General features: G+C 38.8%; 1 protein-coding gene across 1 annotated transcript; it reads right to left on the bottom strand.

Annotated features, from left to right (window-relative positions):
- Positions 1 to 2831: 2831 nt before the first annotated feature.
- Positions 2832 to 14138, bottom strand: b4galt3 (UDP-Gal:betaGlcNAc beta 1,4- galactosyltransferase, polypeptide 3). The gene is made up of 7 exons (XM_007568919.2): positions 13857 to 14138; positions 8391 to 8950; positions 8053 to 8288; positions 6916 to 7106; positions 6712 to 6834; positions 6164 to 6268; positions 2832 to 5492 (listed from the first exon to the last, which is right to left on the bottom strand). Exons 2-7 carry the CDS (start codon positions 8671 to 8673, stop codon positions 5144 to 5146), a joined length of 1287 nt encoding a protein of 428 aa, XP_007568981.1. The 5' UTR covers positions 8674 to 8950; positions 13857 to 14138; the 3' UTR covers positions 2832 to 5143.
- Between the last annotated feature and the right edge of the window lie 2201 nt (positions 14139 to 16339).

The raw sequence follows: 16339 nt of genomic DNA, 5'->3' as shown, positions 1-16339 counted from the left end.
TTTTCTAATGTTTACGCTCCTTCTTCACCAGCGTGCTCAGAGAGTTTCTTTCAACAGAAAAAAAAAACAGCCTCATGATGTACATGATCTCTGAAAGACTGGCATTAGCAACATAATGATCTACCATGGTTTTTTTTAAGAGTCGTCTACTTTCCTAATATTTTTATAGATAGATAGATAGGTCCATGATTACACCCAGATTTCAGGCCTGATCACTAGTTTTTAGCTGTAATAACTGAAGCTGAGTGACCATAGATAATTCCTATCTGGGTCCAGATAACTTTAGTTTGGTTTTTGTTCAGCTGGAGAAACTTAAGGCACATCCACACAATGATTTGGTCTCAGCATCTGTTCAGAGCGTGGCTGGTCTCGGAATCACCTGGTGGCATTATAATGCGGAGCTGTGTAATATTGGCATAGTTACTGTAACTAACATTAATACGTGCTTTAATCTGAGCTAGTGGAGCATATAGATATTAACTAGAAAATACGAGGCGCCATTCCATGCTCATATCCCCAGCTGCTGCTGGTCAAGTTCAGGATTCAGAAAAAAAAAATCATTTGGTCATAAAAACAATAGAAATGTTGACTTCATCTTACACTGCTGACCTGGTAATGTTCCCCACAGTCTTCTGACCCTGGTGCTCTTTGACCAATACTGAAACCACGTGTGAGGTAAAACTTCAGGTCTAAAGTTATGGAACAATCTTTGACTGAAAAGTATGATAGTTGACAATGTAGAGTGTTTGAAAACACACATGAAAATTTGTTCAGGCATCTGCTTTGTTTTCTATTGTGCTAGATTAAAAGAGCTTTGAAACTTATATTTTTAAATACATCTTTATTGACTTAGAGTTTATCAGGAATTTCAAGTGATAATTTACCAAAGTCACATCCTGAATTGACTATTACTAAGTCAAGCAATGGATGCTGTGAATAAATTCTGTCATCCAAACCGCATCATACCAGCATCTTCTATGTGTCTGAGTACTTTGTTCATGTCTATGTTTGGATAGGATGTAATATGCTGTATCGGTTTGCCCATTTCGTAAGTTTTGCCCTCTCTCGGTGAGTCATGCAGCATTTTAGATTATGAAACAGATCGAACGCACAGAGCTGGAGGGAGGGGGGAGCGGGGTAGTACTATCTATTTATAGGGAAGAGCTCATATCCAAGTTTTTAATCCAGCTCTTTATGCCCACATGGAACATCGAGGCCAGCGATACACAGTGTGATGTAACAGGTCTGTGCAGTCGAATCGCTCTGGAGCATGTGGTTCTCCTGCTGCATGATTGCTAATCTATCAGTCTGGTATGAACATCTGATCTCTGCAGCGTTTCAGCTGAATGCTAAGCCACATTCATTAAGATGCTCCGTGTGTTTCAGGAATTGGATCGGTCTAAAGCTGTCGTGCATTTTTGTTATGCCATTAATGTTTCACATTTAGGTTGGTCTGTGAATATTAATAAAGAGGAAATAAAGGGAGACTTGTCTTTTGATTGTGTTTTACTGGTTAATTTATTTGCTTTCTGTCACAATGAAGCCCACACATTTTTCTTTATCCTGTCGCCTTTTTTGCTATAATGTCGTACATACACACAAAAAAAAAAGACATTTATCTTCTTCAAGATATGGTCAGTAAATAAGGCAACCTAAAAAAAAGAAAGATTAAATAATTTAAGACCATCTCCAGTGTTTATGTAATAAGTGTTCTTTTTTAATGAATGCATGAATAACTCAATTATATAGCCAGCCGTTCTTTTTTCATCCTTCATAAAAACACATAAACTGAATGATTAAAAAGCATAATTAAACTAATAAAAAATTCCAATTCATCTTAATGATCATGCATTAATTTCTGAATTATATAAGTTCAATACTTTTGAAAAACTATTTATAAAAACTAATGTATTCAATAAATATATAACAATCTCACATGAAGCACACAGTTTGCTGATTAATTTGCTGAGATTATATTTCTTTAAAAGCTTTCACATGTATGTATAATAAAACATTTGTCCCAAGGTATTTAATTACTTAAAGATCACCCTTCATTTATTAAACAGTAGTATTGCATAAATTCTTTTTTTTTTTTTAATTAATCCGATTTGTCTCTCGAATCTATATTTTATTATAATACTTCATATTTAGCATGGAGTGCTTCTTTAAAATAGTATCCATTCATAAAACTCTTTCCACCGTGTAGTTTATGATTCCACTGGCGAGTACAATTCTGAGCCGCTCTTCTCCTTTAAGCTGACGGGATAGTCATGTGATACTGCGTGAATTAAAAAAAAAAAATCCTGTCAGGGAAATGCAGTGATTTGATTGGCTCAAAGCCTGTGAATGGCAAACGTTAATGATTAACATTCTTGTCACAACACTGCAGTTTCATTCAGCATCTGGTATTTCTCGCCAGTCTGCGCCACATGGGGGTGCTCACGTCTCACTGTGCAGTGCACGTCCGGTCCCTCAGTCATTACGGGGCTTTTTAAATGATTTTATGAGGCACACAGTTAACAAAATAAATGCAGAGAAAGGTGACAGCTGTAAAAAGGGACATCTATGCAATCTAATGTAGAGAACACTTTCGAGGTTCACCTTAGAAGTCAACATATTTAGCGCTATCAGTGACAATAAATAGTTTAAAAAATGGAATACATTCAGTTCAGACTAACTCATTCATCACCTGTTAGTATATGGTAACAAAATCCCACACCAGCCGTTACAGTACTTCATTTGATGCTAGATTCAGTTTTACAGTTTCAGATAGCAGCAAGAAATCATATTGCCAACGAGTGATAAGATTTAAGTCTATTAAGGTAAAGAGCCATGCAGGAGCACCCATACAAGTTGAACCGTTTCATATTTTGTCACATTTCAGTCGGAAACCTCAATTAATTTCATCTTGTAAACCAACACAAAGCAGTGCATAGTTGAGATATGGAAAGATTTTTTTTTTTAAATAGCAATAAACATGTGAGAAGTGTGCCACCATTTGTCCAGCCATCCTTACATTAAGTGAATATGTCTATTTGAGTTTAATTCAGCTTTAGTATAAATGTAGCTAGTCTGTGAAGGTATCAGATGTTTGTTGGAGAATATGGCGTATAAACGTTATAAAACATTATCTACATAACCAAGGTGAATCTATTTTTTATGGTTGTTCAATATTGCATTGAGGACATTGATTAATAAATATAAACTTGTTTTTTTTTTCTTTTCTCTCCTTATACAAGTTTCCATAGCATTTTTGTGTGAGCGTTGGCATCTTACATACTAAACATATACTTAAGATGTGCATCAAAGGAAGCTGGAGTACACTGAACCGGCTAACGTTAGTAGTGGCAAGCAAGGTAGTGAAAGAATCTAAAATGTGCTAGGATGGACCAGTCAAAGTCCAGACTTAAATTCAATTAAGATTCTTACTGTCAAGACTTCAAATTCGATGTTCACAGACAACGTCCATCCAATCTGAAATACTGCAAAATACTGGGAGCTGAAATAGCAACAACAGGTTAGTCTATGAAGTTTTGACTAAAGGGGCTAAATACAAATACACTCCACATTTTTTAGATGTTCCTTTCATTTTGCAAAAATATAAAACAACTCTTCCCTTCGTCTTTACATCTATGCACTGCGATTGTATCTCTCTGAGACACAACTGTGTCTCTCTTTTATCCCAATAAAATGCCCTGAAGTTTATGGTCGCAACGTGCCAAAATGTGAAAAAAGGTTTAAAGTGTATCGATACTTCAGCAAGGCACTGGAAATAAACTCTCCTTACAAAACATAAACTAAGATGGACACTAAAAAGTACATTCAGAATGGCTGATATTTTACAACAACAAAATTAAGCTGCTGCTAGCTTTTACAAGTGGATGATAACCTACATGCATCTCCTGATCAGACAAACCTCCAGTTTTACATAAAGAAAAAAATTATTTTGGGTTCGAAACATCTTGCTTAAGTCACTAAAGCTTCACCGTAGCAAATAAAGACAGACAGAAAAAGGCAAACGTTTGTTCGTAGCTATATCTACGCACAGTGCTTTGTTGTCACCATAACCACTTTAGATACTAGAACACTAGCTTGACATTTTTCTTGATTTGTGCCTTATGTCACTGTCTGCGAGTTTTCTTCTTAATCTCACGCCTGACTAATCTAAAAGGAAACAATTTAAATAAAAAAAACACAAGTAATATCAGAAGCACAAATCTATCCGTGTATCAAGAATATAGTCAAACTAGACACAACAGCTATCATGCCACGTCATTTTCGTTATGTGTTTGAATACAGCTTACACTCCCATATAATTTGATTGTCTCTAAACTAAACATCATAGAGAGAGAGGCACCAGACTGTAATGAAGGACATTAAACTAAAGGAGTACACAAATAAAGATGTATCTCTATATATATAGATATATAAATATAAACTCTAGGATATTTCAAGAACTATGGAGTTGGTCAGTGATTGATCGATGCAAGCAAATATATAAAATCAGCAGTCCTGGAACAAGGGGCTTGTTCTGGTCCAGAACCAGCTTTGTCCTCCCAGCTGGCAGGAGAAGCCAAATCTACACTAGCTTAGCCCCTAAATGCATCCCTACCAGTCTATAAAATGCGCATAAAAGAGAGAAGGCACAGAAACACAAACCCCTCCGTGGAGCAAGGTGGACAGACAGCAGCAGCATTTTTTTTTTTTTTTTTTTTTTTTTAGTAGGAGGGAATCAGAGGTGCAGACTGATTGAAGCCGCCGCTCTGCAGATGTGTTGCCTGCAACTTGCAGTTCCAGTCTGTAGAGATCTACAAATGTCGGCATCTCATTTTCAGCTAGCGTTTTGGATCTTTACAAAAATGCAATTGAGTTTTCTTCTTTGTTATATATTTTTTTTATCTTTCTACTTATGGTCTCTTTGCCAGTCAATACAGTCAGCACCACATTCAGCACATCATAACCCAACAAAACGGGTTCAGTAGTCCTGAATCCACATCTGTAAACGAAACAGGCTGTGTGTTTGTGATCCAGTGCGTAACTACCCTTAATACAGCAAATCAATGCTGCTTTCCATCATTTTGTCAGAGAGATCAAAAATGATGACCACTTTATGCTACAAGTGCAAGATTATTACGTTTCATATTTATTTCATCACTCCTGCCTTTTCCTGTGTAGTCTGATTTGCTGTCTTCGACAGGATGAGTCCTGTCTTTTCACCAGATGGCTTGACCAAAGTGCTATTTTTTGCCACTGCTTCTTCTAGACTTTTCACTTGTTTGGCCAGTCCTTTGTCTTTGCTGGAGCTATGTGGCTGGACAGGCGTTGCTTTCACAGCACTGTGAGCTTTACCCTGGGTCAACCGGGGGTCCTCTCCAATGTTGACAGTCAGGTTGGTGTAGAGCGGCTCCAGCTCCTTGGAAAGCAGCTCGTAAGTCAAAGAGTTGAGGCCGTCAGAGTGCCAGTTGAGTCTGGTCTTTTTCAGGAGGTCGAATCTAGAATGACACACAGCACCTCGGGTTTTTGCACTCTGTGGTTTCTGACTCTAGTTTTAACAACTTTTCCTGGCATTCACGTTCATGTTTTCTTTAGCTAGACTTCCTCCTTTTTTTGTTGTTTGAAATTTCATACTTCATACGTTTTCTGTTTTGACTGTTATAAAATGTAATCCTAACCCTGAACTTTGTTTGTTGCTTTTAAAAATACGCATAATGATCTGTTTAGCATTTTCAGCAACCACACTGTTTCCTCTCAGCCCACAATTTGTGTTTTCTCGGTCCAGTCAATATTCCAAAATGTAACACTCACAAAAAGTCATGGTTCTGAAATGATTACTGACAAAGTTTTTACTGCAGATCTGTCACACAACATTTTTTTTGTAAAAAATATCTTTTTAACTTGTCCTTTTCTCCAAAAAGGTCACTAAGCTTTGATGAGGATTTTTAATTGTGATTCAAATGAAATTATTGTGGCTACAATTATCATTTCGGTCTGTGGCTCTACTGCAATGTATTTCATCAGAATGTGTCAGTATTAAAGACAGTTTATTATTTCCATTTATATTAAATAAACAACAATTGCATTTATTATCACCTTCTTTGAAAATAAGATCCAATGTGTATAAACAGTGTGTATAAATTGTGTGCCAGTTTTATCTATTAAGTACCTGCGTGGATTTTGCTCATTGCCTTTGTCTCCTTTATGCTTGATCATCTTGTAATGGCCAATGGCCACTGGAGGGCGCACAATCTTCATACCAGACAACCGCACTCTGGATTGGCAGCAAGTAACAGGAGTCAACAGTGACAACAGATTCAAGAGTCATAAAATTGACAGAAAAAAAAAAAACATTACAGCATAACTAATGTCTAAGAAAGAAACAGAACAAATAAATGCATATTGTAAACTCTAAATGACCCCAAGCATATCTAGTCCATGCAAACATACCCACTGAGATCACTCCAAGTGACACAAAGAAAAGTGGCAGCAATGGAAAGACATGAGGATGAAAAATGATGTCAGTACACACAAGTAAAAGCAAAAATATGCAGCAGTGAAATAAATGGTAAAAGTGAAAAAAAAATATGAATGAGTAGAGCAAAGCAAAAATGAAATGCAAAACAAGGAGAGAAATGCTTATGAATTCTCTATCCTTAGCCTGAACTCACAACTCCTATGCAAGCATGCTCTGTTTGCCTCTACAGTGAGCTTCACCTGGCAGCGATGTCATCATCCTCTCCCCCCCAGCCCCAGTACTGGTTTGGGAAGCCATTCATCTTCATATACTGATCTGGGGTCACCGCAGACACACCACCGAAGTACTGTGGGTACGGCAGCCTAAGAGGGTCACATACCACTGAGTCATTGCAATGCAACAACAATCAAATTCCACAAGCACAATTCACTGTGCTCTTCTACCTGTATCTGAACTTGTCCATGGCCACAGACAGGTGTGTGGGAAACTGCTTGTGGCAGGTGTAAGTGTTATGGTCGTTCTCTGGCAGCAGGTCGACATCGTGAAGGAAAATGCAGCTCCAGTCTTCATCTTTGAGAGCCTCCCGCACCCCTACGTTCAGCAGCTTGGCTCGGTTAAAGGTGCCGTTCCCCCACTGAAGCCAAAAACAAAATCAGAGTGAAATCTTAAAATTGAAGGAACAATTAATAATACTAATAAGAAGAAGAACTTTCTTTCAGCATGTTTAGGAACTCTTGATATGATATGCTTTGTTGTGTTATGAATATTCATGACACAGTGGCTCATTTCTCTTAACTAATCTTTATAATGGGTAAGAGGCACATGTTGACCATCGTAATTGGTCAGGAAATGGCCAGTTAATCAGGAAATGGCTAAAATTACTGATCTCAGCCACAGAAGGCATCGAAGTGTATCAAAGATGACAATGGCAGAACAAAAGGTTCAATGAGGCGCATCTTGAGTCTTCATAACAACCTTAAAAGCTGCAGTAAACAACTTTTGAAAAAAATATGTTTGTTCTCTTACATACTTGTTAATCCGTTACTATATACTGACAGTATAATATGAGATGGATAATCTGCAGGAAAAAAATCGGGTTCCTCTGCCTTCCCCCTGCGGTCCTGCTGCCATCTGCAGAAATGAACCGCTATTGGTTAGAAATAATCAATAATTAGAGCCAGAAGGAGGGTCTTAGCACTGTCAATCATGCTCATGTACACATTGCACAGCTCATGCAGAGCCTGCTGTGAATGTACAGGCTAGTAAGCATGGCTACCAATGATGGTGGATAAACAGTTTCCTGCAATGTTAGCTTGTTTCTCTGCCATTAGCACAGCTGCAGCAAGCGCCATTATTTTATTTTGCCATTATATTGTAGAAATGATGGCAGTTTTTAATTGGACTTGAAAGAGACTTTTTGTATTTATCTTTTTCTCAAAAAAGTCAAACTTTGCTGTTGATTTGAATGATTTGCATTGTGCATCTTTCATGCATGTTGGTTTTCCTCAAGGGGAGAGAAAATGTAAACGTTCCACAGCTACACACATATTACAAAAACAAATGAAAACACGTCACTTGACCTGCTGTACAATGTAGATGCTGTAGTGTATCTGCTGTCTTTGCAGGAAAGGGTGCAGGTGGTACAGAAGAGAGCGTAGGTGGCTTATGCGATTTCGGAACGGCACCACTATTGCTGTGTGGTGGTGCGGTTCGCAGTCCGGAGGCCGGTACCGTCCACCAGGCAACACTAAAGGGTTCCTCTGTCGGATGTCCTCCAGAGACAGAGGGGAGGAAAGATGGACAGACACTGGTCCAACTGGGGAACAGAAAAAAGGGGGGAAAAAAAATAAGTAACATCTTTCACTACGTCACAGTTTACTATGCCTACCAGATTATATTCAACACTTCTCTCTCTCACCCAACAGGGGGGAAGGAATCGGGCAGTCTTTCAGCGGTTGTCCTGAAGCAGGAAGCCCAGTGCCAGAGTTCCGAGGAGGGGGCGGTGGTACCCCAAGGAGACTGAGGTTGGTGTATACGTCATGAGGTCGAGAATAATCAAATTCTGGTTCTGTGGTGTGCACCAGAACAGACACCAGGCCTCTAAAGCCCCCGAGGGAGAAATAGAGCACAAATGCAAACTGAAAGCCTACCAGCAAGGCTAGTGTGCACGGTGAGTCCAGAGAGCGCCCAAAGCAAGCCATCACAAAGAAGAAAACTTTGCAGAGAAGTTCCAGGTTGAGGAGGTAGATGTTATGGCGAGAGGAGAGACCGAGGGAAAGGCAAAAAGCAGCTGGATGAAGAGGGTGGAGGGGGCGGTATGAAATGAGTGAGGAGAGACAGAAGGAGAGGAAGGGACGAAGGCAGTCCAGATTTCAAATGATGTCTTTGTGCAGGAAGCAGGCATCGATCAGGTGGAAGGGGTAGAAGTAGAGGTGAAGCTCTGCCAGCACTGCCATCACCTTCTGGCTACAGATAACACTGTGAGGAAGTAAAAAAAGACTATCAGATATTATGGATTGGTCTATTTTGCAAATTACATTTTCAAACTTCTCAATGCTCTCTATATATTAAGCATATCTAGCTACATCTGGTACCAAAGGCAGAGAGGGATCAGGTGGATGTAAACATTAAGACGTCTGTGATCACTCGGTACAAGCTGTAGCCTTGCTACTTGAAGCCTATCCAAGTGGTAGCACTTTTTGTTAATACTGTTGTGACATCCTTGTTAGTATGGAGGTTAACAATCCATAATCACCAGCCCTACAACAAGATATCCCTCCTTGACACTATAGAAACTGGCTGTAGGGAAATTAGACCTGGAGACTGTCAGACACTTGATGCAGTTTTATCTCCAGTGGATTGCTATTCTGATGATATCAGGTATTATACCTGTGGCTTACCTAACCCTTAAAAACAAACCCAGAGATCAGAGTAATGCATTTTCCCATCCCTCTGCACTTTTATTGTTGTTTTTAAGTGTGCATTTGGAATACTCATACTCCTCAAATATATTAGTCAATGTCAGAAGTTCTGTCATTTCCTGTTTTTCACTATTGTATCTTTTGCTGTGTTGTAATTACACTAGAAAATCGATGCTGGAGTTGTAAGATCTGAACTGGATGTAAAGCATCAACAAATCAGAGTGACTATATGACGTAGTGGCCTGTCGGTGGAGCCCTGAAAAGACTGAAGTATTAGTGAAAATGAGTACGGCTGAATCAAAAGGCCTTGATTCAGAAAAATGATCGTTTTTATTAATTCATTAAACTTTTGTTTTAATCCTGTTTTCTGTGGTGTGAATGTGCCGCTGTTGGGTCCTTTTTTTAATCGGTGTAGACACCAGTTAGGGTGAGCAGCAGGTTGTCAAATTGGGCTTGGGTGAGACGAAGATAGCACCGATATCGACCCTAGTCGCTGCCCAGCTAGTTTGTGAGTTTGTGAAACTCACCAAACTCACAACACTTATGAATTATCTAGTGATTTCAAACAATGCTTTCAGTAAGTAAAGCAAAGACACTCTCTCGATATTCCAACACGAGTTATTGGACACGTTTTTGACTCGTGAAAAACGTTTGGTCTGAATGTAGCATTACATGCCCATCAGCTGTGCATTTCCCCTACTCTCTGTAATGGCTTATATGCACTCCGTAAACAAGCTCAATTCAAACACAAAGTTTACCACTTTAAAACCTCTGAAGCTGCTATTTAAAGCATGTAGTGGTTTCTCTATAACTTCAACAAGAATATTTTAAAACAAAAGTCAAAGGAAAAATGTTTTTCAGGAATTGGTGTTTTTCATCTTCTGCTTCGGTGACTTGTGTTTTTGTAGGTGTGCTGCTGTGTCAAAAGTTTAACTAAAGTATTTGCGATTGCTCGTTAGAATTTGTCAAATTTCTGTAGCTAGTATTTCAAAACAGCTCAAAGTTCAACGTTGGAAATATGTCAATATGGTGTCCTTCCCTGTTGTAATTCAACAAATTAAAAGTGTCAAATTTATTATAAAAACACTTTCTTGGTTTCATATAGCAAACTTGTTTTGAAAGAAGAAAAATCACAGCTCAAAAAGGAGCTCTTGCTAACTTTCAGGGTTTTTAGGCACCTTAAAAAAAAAAAAAAAAGAAGTGGAAAACAACCTGACAGGACCGTATTAACTTCAAAGGTAGCTGCCAAATAATTCTACGTCAGTGCTGCTCAGTAGTCTTCACTCAGTGTTACTATGTTGGCCACACTTTACCCTATCCTGCAGAAATAGGCCCAATTTTTCCTGCAAGGTCTTTTTTTTGTCAGGTCTGTGTGACAGATGCAAACTCTTCAGCTGGCAGCAAACGCTGTGAGCTCGTCCAACTGCAGAGTCTGGATCAACTGTCCAGAAACCGTTCCAAGTAGCTGGTTTACTTTAGAAAGACTCAAAAACCCTCTGATGCCCTCAAGATGCAAACAAGACACTGCCCTAGGCCAAGAACAATTTAATGTCTGATGAAGGTTCTATAAATAAGAGAAATGTCAGAAGGATGAGTCTAAATGTGATATTTCAATAAAAGGCTTATGTTTGTGTACACTGTCAGGGAGATTAAGGCGTGTTTCAACAATGACTCATAAAGCACAGAGGATAAGAAAAAGTCAGAGTACTTTTTAAGGACACCGTCAAAATTATTGGGAGAAACGAGTGGAAAATATTGCCCACGAACTGTGAAACCAGCAGTGCTGTCAATGAACAACAACCCAAATCATAAATATGAAGCTTGAAACCTGCTGATTCTTTATCTTCCCAGACAATCCATGTTGTCTCAGATGAGTGATTCATTGATTTCGGGCTCTGTTTCAGCTAGCATTGTGTTGTTTTCATTTCCCTTCTTTTTTTCTTTTTTTTGTGGAAACACTTTCAATTTAGAAGCCTCTTTAACATTGAGAGCTGATTCTCAACCAGTTCAGAAACAGGAAATTACAGGACTAGCTGTGTTTTCAGCAATGGAGCCAGTATTGGTAACTATCGGTAACCAGAAAGTGCAAAAGAAAGTGAACCTTGTCTGCACCACATCAGCTGGTTGCAGTGAAGTCTTTCTGGTTGCCCTGTCTTCAGTGAAACAATGGTTCATAACATACTAAAGTTTGATGTGCGTGCATGCATAGATCCTCGTGACAGAGGACGTTTTGGGATTGACTTCACTCATAAGAAAGACGGGTGACAAAGATGACTGAGAGTAAGACAGCAGCAGTGAGCTGTCTGTGTTTTTTAATCTGTACGGTGTTCTGTCTGGGTTAATTATGAGTGAACCTTCAAATAACATGACGGTAACAGGAAGTCTATTGTCAAAACATGCTTTCCCCTTACTGTTCTCTAATTTTAATATTAATTCACTGACCTTCTGCACAGTGCTTCACGCAGCAAGGACAGCATGGTGCATTAAAGTGTGCAGTGTACATTACTTTAGCTAAACTGAAATAAATCAACAATAATATCACATTCGAAATCATTAACCACCCATCTCATTCAACACATGCTACAGAGCATCTTTACCATTGTTTTGTTGCTGTATATTTGTTTTAATAAACACACTGACCAAAACGCCAATCACCTCTAAACAACAAAGTCAAATTGTTAGAAATTTTAACACAGTCTTGATTAATAGCTGAAGTGCAAATGTGAGAAATTGTGAGCATCTTCAATAGCAGCATATCTTAAAATGACTCTTGTAACTAATAAAATGGTCACACTGATTGTCCAGTACCATGGACAGCTGCAACCAGGAAATTAGGTTCAAATTAGACTGGAATACTGCTGATGATCACAGTGGGCAGTAAAACTTAGGCCCACATACTCTGTGAGAGCATTTAAAGACATTTTGAAGTCCAATTTACAAAGGACAACAGTATATTGTGCTTAACATAAGAACCAATTCAGCTCCTAACATGGAATATCCAGCCAGTCATGGATATTATTTAGGTAGCTTTGATTAAGAACAAATCTGTTTCACTACGTTGCTGTTTCAGAAGAACTTTGAGCAAAATTCATTTGCTCAAAGTTACCAATATCAATCAAATTGTAGATAGATAGATAGATAGATAGATAGATAGATAGATAGATAGATAGATAGATAGATAGATAGATAGATAGATAGATAGTCAGTCATCTAATGAGAGGAGGCCTTAGAGGTTTGTTAGAGAACTTCAGAGAAGACCAAGGATTAAAGCAGATTGGACAAAAGTTTTGCTAAAGTAGGATTAGGTAGTAAAACAATATCCCAAGTCTTGACCATCTCACAGAGTATCATTCAAACAATCATCAAGGGCAAAAGTAGCACTAATTAGAGATATTGATAAGAGACTCATAAATTGGTAGAAGCCACAGAAACCCTTAGTTAGTTGGAAGAATTTCTAGAGAGGCTATATTAATCATGCGCTCCATAAATCAACCCTTTAAAGATGACTGGCAATAAGAACGTCTCATTCGCAGTTTGCGTTTAATCATGCAGGGTGTACAGTAAACATATAGAAGAAGGTGATCTGGCCAAAGGTGACTAAAGCTAAACAGTTTTAGTCCTTTTCTTCAGAGAGGAAAGGGAAGTTGCTCAGCGATAAGAAAGGAAACCTGTTTAGACGGTGCAAAAGTCTATGCCAGAGATTTACCACCCAGCAGAAATGACTATAAACAGCCTCAATTTACGATACGTTGTTTTAATTAAACAGCTTAGGTCGAAGCATATTCATGCGTGTGTGTGACCCAAACAACTTCCAGATTATTTGTAAATAAATAAATGAAATTAAAACGCATAATTTCCCTTCCACCTCCCAAACATGCTCCACTTTTTAGGTTGTAAATAATGCTGAACATGCTGAACTTGTGGTAATCAGTAGGTATGAATACTTTTGGAGTAAGATACAGGTGGTGCGGCAGCTCTTTTCTGTCAGTGTGAAGTCAGCTAAAATAAGCTGGCCGATGACAAGCAGCTACAAATGAAAGCCATATTTGCTTCTTTATATAGAAAGGATTATTTTCAGCTGAAACATTTCCATGGCGTGTGTGTCCAGTTGATGGGTGCAAATCAACCAAACATGTTTTTGCTCCCTGTTAGTGCAGACAATAACATGCTATATCGTAGCTTGTTAAACTGGGTTTACATTGAAATCATTTCAGGATTTTTGCAAGTAAAATGGACATATAAGGCATCCAGGTGATCACCCCACTTCCATCCATCGCTTGGCCTTTGTGGACATTCGTATGTGCCTTACTTAATAAACCTGTGAAAACAAACTACGCCAGTGGGGATCATTCTCAATCAGCAGCCCCATATTAGGTCAACAGTAGTAAACAATGACCCTCCCTGAAATTACTAGTTACACCGTTCCAGGCTTCATCCATGTTCCGCAGCTCCAGCGGACTCACCAGTACATCTCTGCGACATGTCAAATCCAGCCCCCGGCTTCCTCCGACTGTCCGCAGGCCGCCGCCATCGAGCACGCTGCCAGATGCCGATGTTATGCTCACAAGCGCTGCAGCCTTGTCTTCCCCCTTGTCTCCCCACCGAGGCGAAATCTCCCCGTTTGCTGTTCAGAGGCCGCTGCTGACGCTTTCATTCGCAAGGGCATCACCGCACATCCGTCCACTTGTCAGTGCAGGCGAGCGCCCCTCTCCTCTGCCTCAGCTAAACGCGTCTGATGGAGCTCAGGCGCACCACGGTGACGCACTGAGCGCCACATTTAAATGTGAAAGGGATTTCGCTCTGACGCTTCAATGAGATAGATAGATAGATAGATAGATAGATAGATAGATAGATAGATAGATAGATAGATAGATAGATAGATAGATAGATAGATAGATAGATAGATAGNTAGATAGATAGATAGATAGATAGATAGATAGATAGATAGATAGATAGATAGATAGATAGATAGATAGATAGATAGATAGATAGATCTAAAAAGATTAAAATGATCTTGAGCTCACTTATTTTCAATGATTTTCTGTTCCATAAAGACTGGATTAGTGCATTGAACATATATTACTTGTCATGTTAAGAAATTGTGTCTGATGTTTGGATCCCTGCAGCTCCTCCAGAGTTACCATGGACCTCTTGGCTGATTTGAGTGTTGGTACTGTGATAATTTGTGGGTGAATGAAGGACCAAAGTGCAAGCCAGAGTCTGGGTGAGTATGATGAAAACTTTTTTCTTTAATAAAGAGTCCAAAAAAACAAAAACAAACTTACAACAAAAAAAAAAAAAAAACAGGGAGGCAGAGCAGAACAAAAATTCCTGGAACCAGGAACAAAAAGCCAGCAGACAGAAACGGGCAGGACTAAATGGGAGAAACCAGCGAAAAGGAACGAGAGAGAGGTGATTAGATACTGGGAGTGTGAATACTGGAGCAATGTTTCCAGACTAACTGAGTAACAAATTTCATGTCTGAGGGAACACAGAAAATGGGACAGGGGTTGAGGGAGAGTACACAACTGGAAGTACGAAAAAGGATCTTAGAGTACTATATGAGTAGACACAGGGAATAAATAAACATAATAAACTAGAATCACTTTTTATGTCAACTAAAGTGACATAAAAACAAGGCTGATCTACTCAAAATAAGAAATAAAAAACATTATAAACAAACCCCGAAACAACTAAACAACCCAGGACCCTGACAGATACAGCTCTGATCTGTCAGCGTAGGTTGATGTTTATGTCCTTCTAGGCTTTGTGGTTGTGCTGCAATATTGGATTATAGACAGTGAAATCATCAAAACTGTGGAAAATGCTTCAAATTCCCGTATACTCGTGGTACTGTTCACTCATCAATGTTCTCTCACAAACCTCTGAGGCCTTCACATAACAGGTTGATTCTAATTAGGTGACTTCTGAGAACATGGTTGCATGATATTTTATTTCAGATTTTATAGTAAAGAGGGGCAATCAACAATCTATAAAGTAAACCTTTTTTTGTTAATTTTATTCTTCAAGTTCACAATTGTGTACGGTGGTGTGGCGAGAACGTTCAAAAAGCATTCAGCCCCCCTTTAAGTCAAGACTGTGTCCAATGAATATCCGGGGACCATAAAATGCAGCTATAAAACACATCAGTGTTCAACTGTGGAGCATTTTTCTTAATATTTATTTATTAACTTTGCAAGGTTTGATTTCATTCATGTTGTATTTTCCATCTCTTTTTTTTATTTTCTTCTTTATTCCAGACACACCATTCAACCCAGGGCCACCAGTTTGTTGGGGGGTTTTCTCGCTGAATGCAGCAGGCTAAAAATGTCTTTATTCACATGCAGCAGTAGGTTGTCAGATTACAGAATACAGACAGGACATAATACTTATAGCTAAAGTAGTTGCACATAGGGGTACCATTGTAAACATGCTACCTCACCGCCCACCTTCCCCTAAAACCCTCCGCCTACTGCCCCAACTCCTGACTCCTCCATACTGTACCCTGAAGCAAATAAAGCATATAAGGAAATCTGTGCAAAACAATGCTTCATCACTACTACTGTTTCTTGCACTTTGTGAACACACTACCTTCATTGTCTTAAAGCAAGCGGGTGTACTTATTGAGTGTGGGATAGACCCTGACTATATTTAATAAAAGGCACAGAATGAACTCAGTAAGAAATCTGTATAAAATATTTCAGTAAGGTGCATTAAAAGGATTTCCCTTCTAATTATTATTATATATATATATTTTTTTATCTCTGGTTCTTGGAGATGGAGTAAAACTACTCTGACTTTCTAACTTCATATGTCAGAATCACAGAGTTCATGACCAAAATACATTAAATCAGTGAATTAACTAAAATTGGGATAAACTTTGCTTTGGTTGTTTGTTTGTTTTTCTAACAAATCAGCACACAGAGGACATAGAGCACCTTCATAT

The sequence above is a fragment of the Poecilia formosa genome, unplaced genomic scaffold, assembly GCF_000485575.1.
Source record: "Poecilia formosa unplaced genomic scaffold, Poecilia_formosa-5.1.2 Scaffold232, whole genome shotgun sequence".
Taxonomy (NCBI): domain Eukaryota; kingdom Metazoa; phylum Chordata; class Actinopteri; order Cyprinodontiformes; family Poeciliidae; genus Poecilia; species Poecilia formosa.
Note: the sequence above shows the minus strand (reverse complement) of the source record. Positions and strands in the feature narration are given on the sequence as shown.

Coding starts and splice junctions, on each gene's coding strand:
- b4galt3 (XM_007568919.2), bottom strand. CDS start 8,673: ATGGCTTGCTTTGGGCGCTCTCTGGACTCACCGTGCACACTAGCCTTG. Junction 6,269..6,711: donor GATGATGACATCGCTGCCAG/GTGAAGCTCACT, acceptor CTGCCAATCCAG/AGTGCGGTTGTCTGGTATGA. Junction 5,493..6,163: donor AATGAGCAAAATCCACGCAG/GTACTTAATAGA, acceptor GTGTCATTCTAG/ATTCGACCTCCTGAAAAAGA.